The sequence below is a fragment of the Anarhichas minor genome, unplaced genomic scaffold, assembly GCF_050575085.1.
Source record: "Anarhichas minor isolate MPS153535 unplaced genomic scaffold, ASM5057508v1 ptg000026l, whole genome shotgun sequence".
NCBI classification, from domain to species: Eukaryota; Metazoa; Chordata; class Actinopteri; order Perciformes; family Anarhichadidae; genus Anarhichas; species Anarhichas minor.
The window spans coordinates 18796792-18808828 of record NW_027466472.1 but is presented as its reverse complement, the minus strand read 5'-3'; the positions used below and the strand labels follow the sequence as shown (position 1 = coordinate 18808828).

Genomic DNA, 12037 nt, shown 5'->3' with positions numbered 1-12037 from the left:
TTACTGCCCTTTGTCCTTACTCCAACCCGCGTGTGAATGAATGACACAGCGAGCCTGAATCACATTACTTACATTTTAAAAAATGGTGCAATGTTTAAGAATTGGACACATGCTCCAAATAAATAGGGGACGCCATTTCACCTCTACTACTGGGTCCACATAATCCAAATTTTCAGTCAGCGGTTATAAACACAAAATTCAACCCACCTGCTGAAAGTCTCACTAATAATCTGCTAAACTAATTCGCCCACAGGAGAGCCTGCAGCAGCTCCGGGAGACGTACCTCCAAGTACCGACGTTGCTCCCGTTAATATAATACCATTCAGATGAGGGAAATACTAACCTGTCGTGTATGTTGCCTCTGTCATCTCCCACAGTAACAGTGACGCTGCGCACTTTGGAGAGGTCAAAGGTTGGATCGTACTGGTGGTAGTCAGGAGTGACCCAGCCAACCCACACACCAGACGGCTCCTGCCCAGCAAAGATCCTCAACGAGTAGTAATACTGAAAATAGAGTGAGACATTTAGGAGCAGTAATATTGGATTATCTAGAGATCCTAAAATGACTTAAAATAGAATGATGGCACCTAATGCACAGTTAAGTCCTCATGAGCAGGCTCAGCAGTTTGTGCCAGTCTTACCCGGGGACTTTGCACAAACTGGAGGGATCATTTTAACGTGCTGTAAATCCAGCATTAGCAGTGGATAGTGTTCAGCTTACAGTGGTGGTATTCTGGATGAACTCAGGGTCATCTCTGTCATCAGGGACCACATCTTCCACCAACCGGGGCACCATTGCAGGAGGAGGAGGAGGGGAAAGAGGTGTCATGGCAACCTTCTTGGCCTTGAAGAAGAATCTAATGTGCAAAAAGGATAACGTATATTTGGACGCTCACTGTGAAATGATTTTTACATAATAACCTGCACCTTAAATGCTCAGCAGGCTTGTTCCTCTCCTCTAAAAAGACTCCACACTTACCCTTTTTTCTTTCCCTTTTCTGACGCTGTGTCCTTTTCCACAGAGATCTCCTTCGGTACAGATGGCTCCTTCTTTTCATCGTCCTGCTCCTTGCGGCCGGCCGACTTCTTCAGAACCTCGAACTCCGAGTCTGGCTCCACCACTATCACTTCCTCCTCTGGTATGGTGAGGGCACGGGTGAGAGGGGTCGTGCCTGCCTGGAACTTGAAGATCTCGTGGAACTGGACGGGCATGCTGAGTCGGAGGAACATCATATCTGTGTTGGCATTCTGCGAGCCAAAGGTCCTGTGGGTCAGCTTCAGACAGGGGGCGCTGTCCACAGTCCCGTCCACGCGGGAGACCTGGGAGACATGATGTTCAAAAGATGAATAAATGATCCGGTTCTATTCATTCATTAGACATTAGAAGTGTCACTGAGTAATCACCTCAATATGATTGTGATCGGAGGGTAGAGGCACGAACTGGGGCAGACTTTTACTGAACCACATGGTAATGTCTCGCTTCATGTTGATGGCAAAAGGTTCGAATCCTTCCTGCAGGCCACAGATGGCAAAGTAGCGCAAGCTGCTGACATTCTGCCCAAGATTAATCCTTCCAACCTGAGACAGGCCCAGGGCACACACCGGTATAAAACCTGAGGGGTAGAAACACAGGAAGGTTATTGTTTACTATGTAACTGTGAAGTTGTGCTAATATCCTGTATCCTGTAAGTTTGATGTCAACAGATACTTCCTTTCCGTTACTGCTACTAATGCTGATCGCGTAGTGACTCTTACCTTCCCCAATTTCAATGTCTTTGAAGGCCATGTCCGAGCCCGAGTCACTGATCAGCATCTCTCCGTTGAGTGTGAACATGATGTTCATCTCAGTCAGGTCGATCATACAGCCGACGACATCACCAGACAGCCACTGGCGACCGAAGGAATCATTGCCAACATGCCATCTCTGAGCCTGGAAAGGGTTCAATAAGTGATTTATAAAATATTACTTCAAATTTCCCTTCAAAGAATAAAAAGAGACATCACTGTCAGGCTACGGTGTGCTCTAGTAATCCTTTCTGGGTACTTAGACATGTCTTGGTGTTGCCCAACTGAATGTTGGATTTGATAACACCGAGGTATATTTTCAAGCCACATGTACAATTTAAGGGACCGCACATATTCAATTCTTCAAAATTCTTCTTTTTAGTTTGAACCGATGAGATATGAATCAAAGTTTTGGAAAGTTTTGGAAAGAACTTTAAACAGCTCACTATCTATTAAATCACACGGACACTGATTTCATTTGGGTGAAAGTTGCGGACTGACCTTGTTGCCGTTGAAGACGTAGGCCAGTTCATCTGCTCCCAGCTCAGTGTCAGAGCGGACACTAGGACGTGCCCAGCCCACTCTCATCTCCCCCGTGGTCACAGCCTCAAACTCAAAGTACCACTTCCCTTGGGTGACGGCGTACGACCTCTCTGCCCTGAAGATCCGTACCTTGTCCCCGCGGGTGTTCTCCAGGCCATGGCCAGCTGCAGGGGAAAGATGACAGATGAGATTAAGAAGGATGGAGATATTTGAGAAGTCAATGAGGTTCAGTATTAAATAAACACATGTCGACTCACTGCTCTCCTGATCTGGAGGCTCAATGTTGTAGCCATAGCCAATGAGGGTGCGGACGGCGTTGTTGACGCTGTCTCGGTTGGTTTTCTTAGTTCTCTCGTCCAGCAGGATGTAAGGTACCAGACGAGGGTTTCGCTTATTCAGGATGTCCTGAGAAGCGTAACAGAATACGACTTGATGTAAAAACAGAAAAAATCTTGAATAACACTGGAATGGCACCAATCCTACATTGGATTCTATCTATAAATGGACATGGTCTTAAGATAAGAGAATTAAGAGAATTGAGGTGATATAAATGAAACTCCAAAGACTAAAAAAATGAATTGAAATTGATACCTGCACAATACTGTAGGTCCATCCTTGTCGTACCCGGTCCCTTGCCCAAACGTTATGTCCATTTTCTGCCAGTTTTTCTACAAGCTGGTTCTGGTTTGGCGTCAGTTTGACATGGTTGAGGTCAAGGGGGGCAGGCTTGAATGCATTGCTCATCACATAGCTAGAGGACAGACGAAAGTTCATATTCAGGCATACAGAAAAGACCACGTGGAACGTTTATACAACTGTAATATCTGTCGTCATACGTCTTGGGCAGCTTGATCTTCTTGAGATTCTCCTCTGCTTTCTCGTCACCCATACCAACGTGGCAACCCAGCGCCAACAGAGTCCTGTGGTAAAAACAAGGCACAATATCAACAATTGTGAGGGTAGGAGGACACATTGTATGTCCTTGGACACATCTCTCAGACAGAAACCTCTACAGAACCTCCATCACAAACTCACTTGAGAGTCTCGCCAGACATCTGCAGGTTGTAGTTCCTCTCTGGTTCAGGGAGACTCTGGAAGTCCACCAGACAAGGATGGAGTTTCTTGTTGTCATCTCTGAACTGTGGAGGAAGATGACTGGAGATTACTCACTAGTCAAAAAAACAACAGCTAACTTATGATTAATGTATGCGTTCTTTGCCTCTGGTTGATACATCAATCAAGTCATCAAGATTTATTTCAGCCTAAAAAGGGGGTGAGTTTAGTTTCACCTCTACTTCATGTCTGTATTTTTACCAGAGATATTTGAAATCATTGTTCTCATCGTCTGTCTGAGTCCTGCGTGTATTTGTAAAACCGTGAAGCCACATACAGTGACCAAAGGGACTCGCCGTTTAATCGGAGCTCAGCTTAAAATTGAAGTTTTACGGCATGCTGGAATTAAAAGAATATAATAATAATAATGAAGTATTTTTTAAGTACATGAGTCAGATACTGGGCCCCTATAGATTATAAACTATGGTCTGACCTTTATTGTGAAATGAATACACACAGTAGCATTTTGAACTATTACTCCCACATTACTCAAGAGCTCCAAATCATCTCAATGTGAGGTTGTAAAATCAATACTCCTATTCTGTTGCGTCTGTACCGCAGTGCTGGCTCAGTACTCACGCCCCCATAGGTCCAGCCCTGCTCAATGCGGGTGACAGCCCAGAGCTCGTGAATATTCTCTGCCAGCTTCTCTCGGATACGCTCCAAGTGGGGTGGCAACACGATCTAAACGGCAAAGGAAAGTCAGCAAACGCAAACAAACGATCATATGAGGCACTCTGACGCCAGTCTCATTTGAGGTTTGGAGCTTTTACCTGAACAGTGTCCACGGGGCAGGGGGTGAACGAGGTGTGGGTGAGGGACAGCGTGGGACCCAGCAGGTTGCGCACGCCTTGGAAGTCGTGCTTGTACTCCTTGATGGGTTCAATATGCATCCTGTCTCTGGGCAGCAGGGCCTCGTAGCACGGGGCGTAGCCGGGCGGGGGCATGAACTTGAAGTCGCCATGCCGGCCGCCAAGGAGGAACCGAGCCCTGAGGCGACAGACGCAGATATTTATATGCTGCTTAAATCCTTTATGGCAACAGTGCCCTGATCTGTACAAGACTCATAATGAAGGAATAATTGATTCATTTTCTGCGCCAATTCCTGAGTGTTTCCCTCCCTGCTCTCGTCAGTCAATTAACCAATAGCCCCATCTCAGCACTGTGACGATCATCACACACACACACACACACACACACACACACACACACACACACACACACACACACACACACACACACACACACACACACACACACACACACACACACACACACACACACACACACACACACACACACAGCAGCTGTAAAATGTCTTCTGTGGGACACTGCAGGTTTTAGAGGGATTATTTGAGAGATCATTTAAAGAAATTAATTGAATTAGAAGTCATGTAAAAATGTTAATATTCTGCCAGTTTTTCTGTCTTCATTCTGTGGCGCATACAGACAACCTGAGAAACTGTTAAGTCTGCATCTGCGCCTGCATAATTGCATTGCATTCATATTTGTTAGATTAATTTACTGTTGTACTGGTTAAATAAAGACGTTAACATGTGAATCGATAAAATTAGCAAGTAATAACCCAACAGAAATAGAAATAAAATGTATAAAATACAGGAACGCAATCTTTATTTTGCACTTACTTGACTCCAGCAGAGAAGCTGATGACGGGGAAGAAGAGGCCGTCCACGTTGAAGTTCTCAAACATGCCCTGAACTGGGTGGCCGTTAATACGGAAGGAGATGCTGGGCACGCTCAGATCCAGACAGCAGCTGACGACGTCGTCTGCAGCCAGGGCGTGTGCGCTGGGCGCAGCCACCTGGCGAGGTACGGTGCCTGAACGGCAGAGAACGAGCGAGTCAAAGAACAAGACGTACAGCATCATGGGAGATGGAGTGAATAAGTCAGGGGAATCATCTCACCTGACCAGAGATGCAGTCCATCGTAGCCATAGGAGTAGAGGTCATCTCCCACACCGTTGCCTCCCCAGCCTTCTCCTCCTCCAGGGTAGGGGCTGTAGCCCTCGGTCATAGCCCAGCCCACACGCAGGTGGCTGGCCTGCGCCGTCACAAAGGGTTCCACGTAGTCTACCATCATCTCAAAGTACCATTTCTTGTACTGCGTGGACCCCTCGCATGTACCCAGGAAGATGTTGGGTCTCAAACTGAGCGCAGAAGAGAAATGAAATTTACTTTTTCAGACAACTACCATTTTGGGGGTTGATTACCTTATTTTCACAAGAAAAAATAAATAGCAAAGACCCTGACAACTAACAGCCGCTCAAGTACCTGGTGACATAGTTTACGATGCTGGTCTGCAACAAGAGGTCACGACCCGGCAGCAAGTTTTCAGTGATGAGGTTCTGGTTGGACCTCACAGCGACACCATTACACACACAAAGAGAACGCAGGACATCCAGGACCTAAAGACAGACATTACAATCACCTCTATGTTTAACTTTAGTGTTCACTGGCTACAATTGCTGAAGGAATTCCATAACCAAGAAGCATTTTTATGAGCCAAATACGCTTTCAGGATGCTATAACTTTCCAAATCCCCGCCTGCAAAAGTGTCCGTTTAAGTAGGCAACCGTGCCAGAGACTTTACTCCCCCACCCTGTTCCTGGCAGCGAGAAGAGACAAACCTTGTGGTTCCGTCCGTGCTTGTCCAAGAGAGAGATGATCGATTTGATGTGGTTCTCCTGGATGATGTTCAGAACCTCAGGGCTTTCAATTAGCACACAGTACAGCACCTCAAGAATACCTACGTGTATAGAGAGGAGGAATATGATCAATTATTTTTTTTCTATCACTTTTTAACAGCAGTAACAGTTACTGCATCAAAAATAATGAAGAAATAAAGCTATTCAATTAAAACATATCGCTAATGAGAACACAGTTCAAAAGAAATAAATGGCTCAACCATAACAACACTTCCTAACTAAGTGCATACGAGTCAAGTCATTATGTATTCTGATAAGAATTATATTCAAATCATGTTTGTTTTTAGGATCTCATTAGCTCACAAAGGTCTACAGGTTTAAGCTGCAGCTAATAACTACAGGAGGTAAAAAAAGCAAATAGCCATTTCTAAAGATCAACTTTAAGTTGGGAGGGGTATCAGTGAATATGTGAGGCACACTGGGTACCTGAGGAGGCCTCCAGACGGTCCAGCTTGCTGACCAGCCAGTCCAGGTTGTCACAGAACAACGCGCAATTAGAGCGGTTCCCCCTGATTAGAGAAGCTGTTCAGCGGAAACACAAGAGTGTGAATTGATGTTACTTTACTCAGTACAGACAGCATATCATTTGCACTTTACGTTCACAGTGATTGTTCTACCCAGCAGCTCGTAAAGAAGGTTGACAATCTCCTTCCAGGACTCTGCAGCTTCCTCCCCGGCAAATTCAGAGAAGTGGGCAGCAGTGTTGTACACGTTCAGCCGGTCGATGCACTCCAGCACGATGGTGATCATTCCCTGAGGAAGAGAAACAGAAACACGAGGGGGAGAGCGGAAAGGTTATGCACACATCGTTTTTTTTTATATATGTATTTTGTTTACATTGCTGGCAGTAGTGTGGCTTTAGTGTTGAGGTTAGAATACTATAGGTTAATCAACTGTTTGGGTTTGGCATGACCTTGTGATGTTCAAGTGAGGGTAAAACGCTGATCATTATTTCAATTAGGGTCCTCAATAGGTATTATTTTACCTGAAAATTAGACATTTTTTGAGCACACCATCCCAGGACACTGACTTCATTTTTAGGTATAACTTCAGCTCCAGTTAAAAAGCATCGGTCATATTTCAAGCAAAACTAAATGCAACAAGGAGAAATATGCATAAACCTATGGGTCCCCACCCTGACCACTTTAGTTTTCATTTGGTGGTATTAATAATTATTTAGGCAAAAGAACACCATTGATGTTAATCAACATTACAATGAACATAAACTTAGCATGCAGCTTGAACTTTGCTATAGCTGAGAAAGTCAGGTTCATTACCTGTTATCTGTCTGCTCTGAAGCGCCTCATGGATGTGATATTCAACAAGATCTCATTGTATTAACAAACAAAGTTTGTTAAAGCTAATTATTAGGCGTTTACATTACATTGCTCTGTAATAGCCGAGCAATGTTAGCTACTGTACAGAAATAAAATCAATCACTCAAAGTTAAAACATTTCTGTATTTCAACTTCAGCATTTCAGCATCTAAACCAACACAGTGGGTTAAATATAGAGCAATCCCAGCAGCCTAAATGGTGTTTTCTATATGCAAAACATCAGTGCTAGTACAATAAATACATTTGGTTGGCCAAATGCTGCTCAGTTTTACATCCCTGCCGACTTATTGCTCTGAAAATGGTAAATAGTTTGGGAGTCCTCACAGATAAAGCAATAAAGCAAGCTTGCGTGTGTTCTTGTCCACTTGGGTTAAGACTTGGAATTTGGTCCAAGTTAGAGTTACAGGTTAAGGATTTGGTAAGGGTTGGGTTTGGGTATGTAGGTTAGGGTACTTGTGATGGAGGTTATGGTAAACCTCCAGGGATTAAATGTAAATTGGCACAATGTCCTCACCAGTGATGAAAACAACAAGTGTATTGATGCTAAATAAAGTTAAGAAAACTGCATGAGGGCATAAACGTCCTCAGTGCCGTCAAAGTGCAAGTTCCCCTTTGCGAAGTGAATTAATTTTAGTTATAGGAACAGATGGTAAAATCATCAAAGACTTGTAATAGTGTGTGTGAGGCTTTGCAGATTGCTCGCAGATTACCTCCTCTTGGAAGAGGTTCTGTCGGTTGCGGAGGGAGCGAAGTTTGGTCTGCTTCTCCTCGTGCTCCAGTTCCTCCTCGGGAGGACGAAAGTAGAAGATGAGATCCTGAAGAGAGAGGATGACCCCCTCCAGAGGAAGACACGCAGCCCCCGGTGACTTGTTCTTCCCTTTCAGAGCATCCAAACCCCTGGAAGAATACAAACAAGAAATGTCAAACATTTCTTTATCCCACTTCATAGTTTGCAGGTTTCAGATCAAAATATGGTCACATCAATAATTATGAACATCACTGTCTCCTGTCAAGAAGAATGTTCTACTCACCCCCCCCCGCCCACATTTGAAAATGTACACACTTACTTGTTGAACAGCCTGAAGAGGCCCATAGTGCTGTAAATCATTCGAGCAGCCTGAGACTCTTCAGTCTGGGAGCGGGACACAGTAAGGGCGTCGTCCATATGGCCCTCCTGGTGCAGAATGACCTGGGGACATGGACAACAGAATTATTAAAGTATCTCAAGCTGATGTGGGAAGTTGAATCGCTACAGGCCGTCCGATGAGAACCGGCACTGTTACTTAGTTGAGCTTCAATCACACACACTCGGCCATTTGTACAGCATAATGAACCACTGTAAATAATTACAAGTTATCGAAGAAATTATCATTATTTCACTTTGCTACAGTTTAAGTGATGAAAATAAAGAGTTGGACCACAACTCACACAACCCTAATTACTCAAATGATCTATAATTGCAGCAGGAATTGTGTTGATGGTAAATCTAATACCAGTTAACAAAGGTATGATACTCCAAATTAAGAGTTGAAGCACACCAAGCCTTAATTAGTAACACCTGCACAGCTTCTTGCCTCACTGTACACAACACAGCGCATGACAGTATTTCAGTGCAATCATGACAATTAACCCCGTCCTTCACCATAAATACCCTGTTGACATAACCGCTATGGGGCCATTAAACGCTTAAAACCTTCTCTTTTGAACCACAATTAGTAGCTACTTCTTCCTCTTAAACTCCATTTCTAACAGAAAGTCAATTTATTACAAATGTTCTCGTACGTAGATAATGGACTGCACACCAACAAAATCCAGAGTCTTCTCACTCTGAGGCCTTTTTTTAACAATTATGCCTCACAGTTCTCTGTCCTTCTCCTACAACGTCTGTTTCTAGTGGCTGTGTCAATAAGTATGCTAATCCTGTGCTTAAGATACTCAGAAAGTTAGTCTACATCATTAAACAACACAACTTCAGCCAAGAAACCTCAAAGACAAATATCTGTTTCATGCAAACTCTTCTGGTGTTAAGGTGGTACCATTACTTTAGTTTACTTTCTATCTTTATTGTTGTATGACTATAAATGTTATTAAAAGTCTGGACATAACCAATACCATTGTACACATAATCAGCACTAACTTAGTTAGGCTGATACATTGAGACAGTGAAGATCCTGACCTTTCTCTTCATCATTCCCAGACGAGCAGCTTTGGCATCCAAGGCGGCATACGTGAGCCACAGGGCTGTGGACACATGCTGGACAAAGCACATGGACTCTCCATATTTTATCTCTGGAATGCCCATCCCCTCAACATCACGCTTCTGAGCCACCTCCACCTTGTCCTGCTCGGGAGAACCAAGGGGGAAAAGAGGGGTGGGACAAAATCACAGAGAGGTCAATGAGAGAAGAAATCAAAGCCTAAAAACAGATGGACAGAAACCAAAGGCAAGACACCAGAGAAACTCAAAATGTTAATTCTCACCTTTGTAGCACGGAAGCAGAAAGCGGAGAGTTTGGTTTTGGCCTTCTCTGGGTCGACCACCAACAGACCCTTCTCCTCATCCAGACACAGGTACCGGCCTGTTGTGATGTGACGAATACGGAAAGACTGACCCCACTTCATGTGGCCACCACTCCAGCTGCAGGAAGAAATTAGGGGGAAAAACAACATATTAAAAAGCCAACAAAGTCGTCCAATTACTGCGATATCATTATTATCATTCTCCGGTGTTTGTTGTTAAAAAGTGTGCTTGTAGCCTAGTAGTTTAAATGCAACCACGACATTCATGTAATCAGTTTGATTATGTTAGGAGACTTGTTGCATGTCATCCTCTTCTTGCTTTCCTCACATTTCTTTTATTTTTGTATCTTTTCAACTTTTATTCTTATGCAGATGATACCCAATCATGTCTATTGATCAAGCCAGATGAAACCAACCAGGTAGCTAAACTCCAAGTATGCCTTAAGGACATAAAAACCTAAATGACCTGTCATTTTCTTGTATACATTGTACTTTGTACCAAACACCTCCAAAACAAGTTATCTTATGATGGCATTGCCCTGGCCTCCAGCACAACCCTAAAGAATCTCAGAGTTATCTTTGATTGGTATATGTCCTTTTACTCCCACATTAAAAACTAAATTAAAAGGAGTGTCTTTTATCACCTGTGTTACATTGCAAAAATCTGGCACATCCTGTCTCCAAATTATGCAGAAATCTATGCATTTGTTACTTCAAGGCCAGACTCTCCAGTTGATCCAGAAGAGAGCTTTCTCCCATATTGGCTTCTCTGCACCAGCTCCCTTTAAAATCACATATAGAATGGTCAGGCACCATCCCATCTTAATGAGCCCAAAGTACTCTAATTGCCCACTAGAACATTGCGTTCCCAGAATCCTGGGTTACTTGTGGTTCCTATAGTCTCCAAATGTAGAATGGGAGCCAGAGCCTTCAGCTATCAAGCTTCTCTCCTGTGGAACCAGCTCCCAATTTGGGTTCGGGAGCTCTAAATAAAATTGACTTATCACTCACCAAAAATAATCCTGTCAACAAAGTTTATCTGGCATAAGTCAATTAACCACCTGATTCTGAGAGGCTCCAACCTCCACAAGGAACGAGCCTGACTGCACACAGCACCGCCTTCATAGTGGGCCATCCTGTAGCAGAGACACATTCGATCATATGGTATCAGCTTGACGAGATATTTTGCTGCTCAGAAACACTCCGCGTCCTCTTCCTCTCACCTGCGCTTCTCCTCTCCTTCCTCTGGAGTAGCGATGGCCAGACACTCGTCCATGTGGCCGTGGAACAGCCTGAGAACGTGACCTCCTGTCAGGAACCCTGGGAGGAGGAATACGCACCACAGTGAGTGTGTAAATGTCTCTTTGTTATCTTTGAGCAAAATGTGTGAGGCAGGTTTGTACCCTCAGCAAGTTCGCATCCTGAAGTGATCGGATTCATGTTCCACAGAGTCTGCATGAAGGAGGCGTCCACCATCAGATCCCCACTGGCGTAGGAAAGGTGCTGAGGACGGAGGAGGAGAAGAGGAGCGGAAAAGATGGAGTTTAGCACAGATTAACCATGTCTTAATCTTCCATTGTTTAACATCACAGTGGATGGGGTATGAGGAGTGTTACCAGGTATCTCTCAGAGGACACGCTGACCAGGATGAGGTCGTCACCCACCCGGACCTTTTCACCTTCTGACCTTTGCTTGGAGGCTGGATGGATGGTCCACCAACATGCCTCACCTGCACGAAGAAGAACAAACAGAGATCGTGACTTGCAACTGATATCTTCACTCACAGTGTATTGAAACAAAAAACAAAAGCCCTGACAGTTAACCTACAACATACTGCTCCACACATTAACCATTATCATAACAATGTATATTTCTCAGCTAAAGTACAAAGCGAAAGAATTGTACTGTAGGCCTGTCACGAAAAATACATTCCAAATTCCAATGTCTAAATATTTTTAAGAATTAAAAGTCCACTGCTCTTTGAAAGGGTGTCCTTGCATTGTTATGCTACTAT

The 12037-nt window shown here is 44.1% G+C and overlaps 1 protein-coding gene across 1 annotated transcript in view; it reads right to left on the bottom strand.

The window, feature by feature from the left end:
- ryr1b (ryanodine receptor 1b (skeletal)) overlaps nt 1-12037 on the bottom strand; it is a 73996-nt gene that overhangs the window by 45278 nt on the left and 16681 nt on the right. The window contains exons 6-31 of the mRNA XM_076100610.1: nt 11640-11752; nt 11427-11526; nt 11247-11343; nt 11085-11159; nt 9985-10141; nt 9680-9844; nt 8571-8692; nt 8214-8400; nt 6784-6919; nt 6593-6688; nt 6089-6207; nt 5733-5866; nt 5367-5608; nt 5088-5280; nt 4215-4431; nt 4021-4125; nt 3364-3467; nt 3165-3248; nt 2920-3079; nt 2572-2733; nt 2287-2475; nt 1756-1930; nt 1405-1613; nt 980-1320; nt 722-857; nt 344-504 (exon numbers count right to left, since the gene is read on the bottom strand). Coding sequence (XP_075956725.1) covers nt 344-504; nt 722-857; nt 980-1320; nt 1405-1613; nt 1756-1930; nt 2287-2475; nt 2572-2733; nt 2920-3079; nt 3165-3248; nt 3364-3467; nt 4021-4125; nt 4215-4431; nt 5088-5280; nt 5367-5608; nt 5733-5866; nt 6089-6207; nt 6593-6688; nt 6784-6919; nt 8214-8400; nt 8571-8692; nt 9680-9844; nt 9985-10141; nt 11085-11159; nt 11247-11343; nt 11427-11526; nt 11640-11752 — 3979 coding nt within the window. The remainder of the gene's footprint in view (nt 1-343; nt 505-721; nt 858-979; nt 1321-1404; nt 1614-1755; nt 1931-2286; nt 2476-2571; nt 2734-2919; nt 3080-3164; nt 3249-3363; nt 3468-4020; nt 4126-4214; nt 4432-5087; nt 5281-5366; nt 5609-5732; nt 5867-6088; nt 6208-6592; nt 6689-6783; nt 6920-8213; nt 8401-8570; nt 8693-9679; nt 9845-9984; nt 10142-11084; nt 11160-11246; nt 11344-11426; nt 11527-11639; nt 11753-12037) is intronic.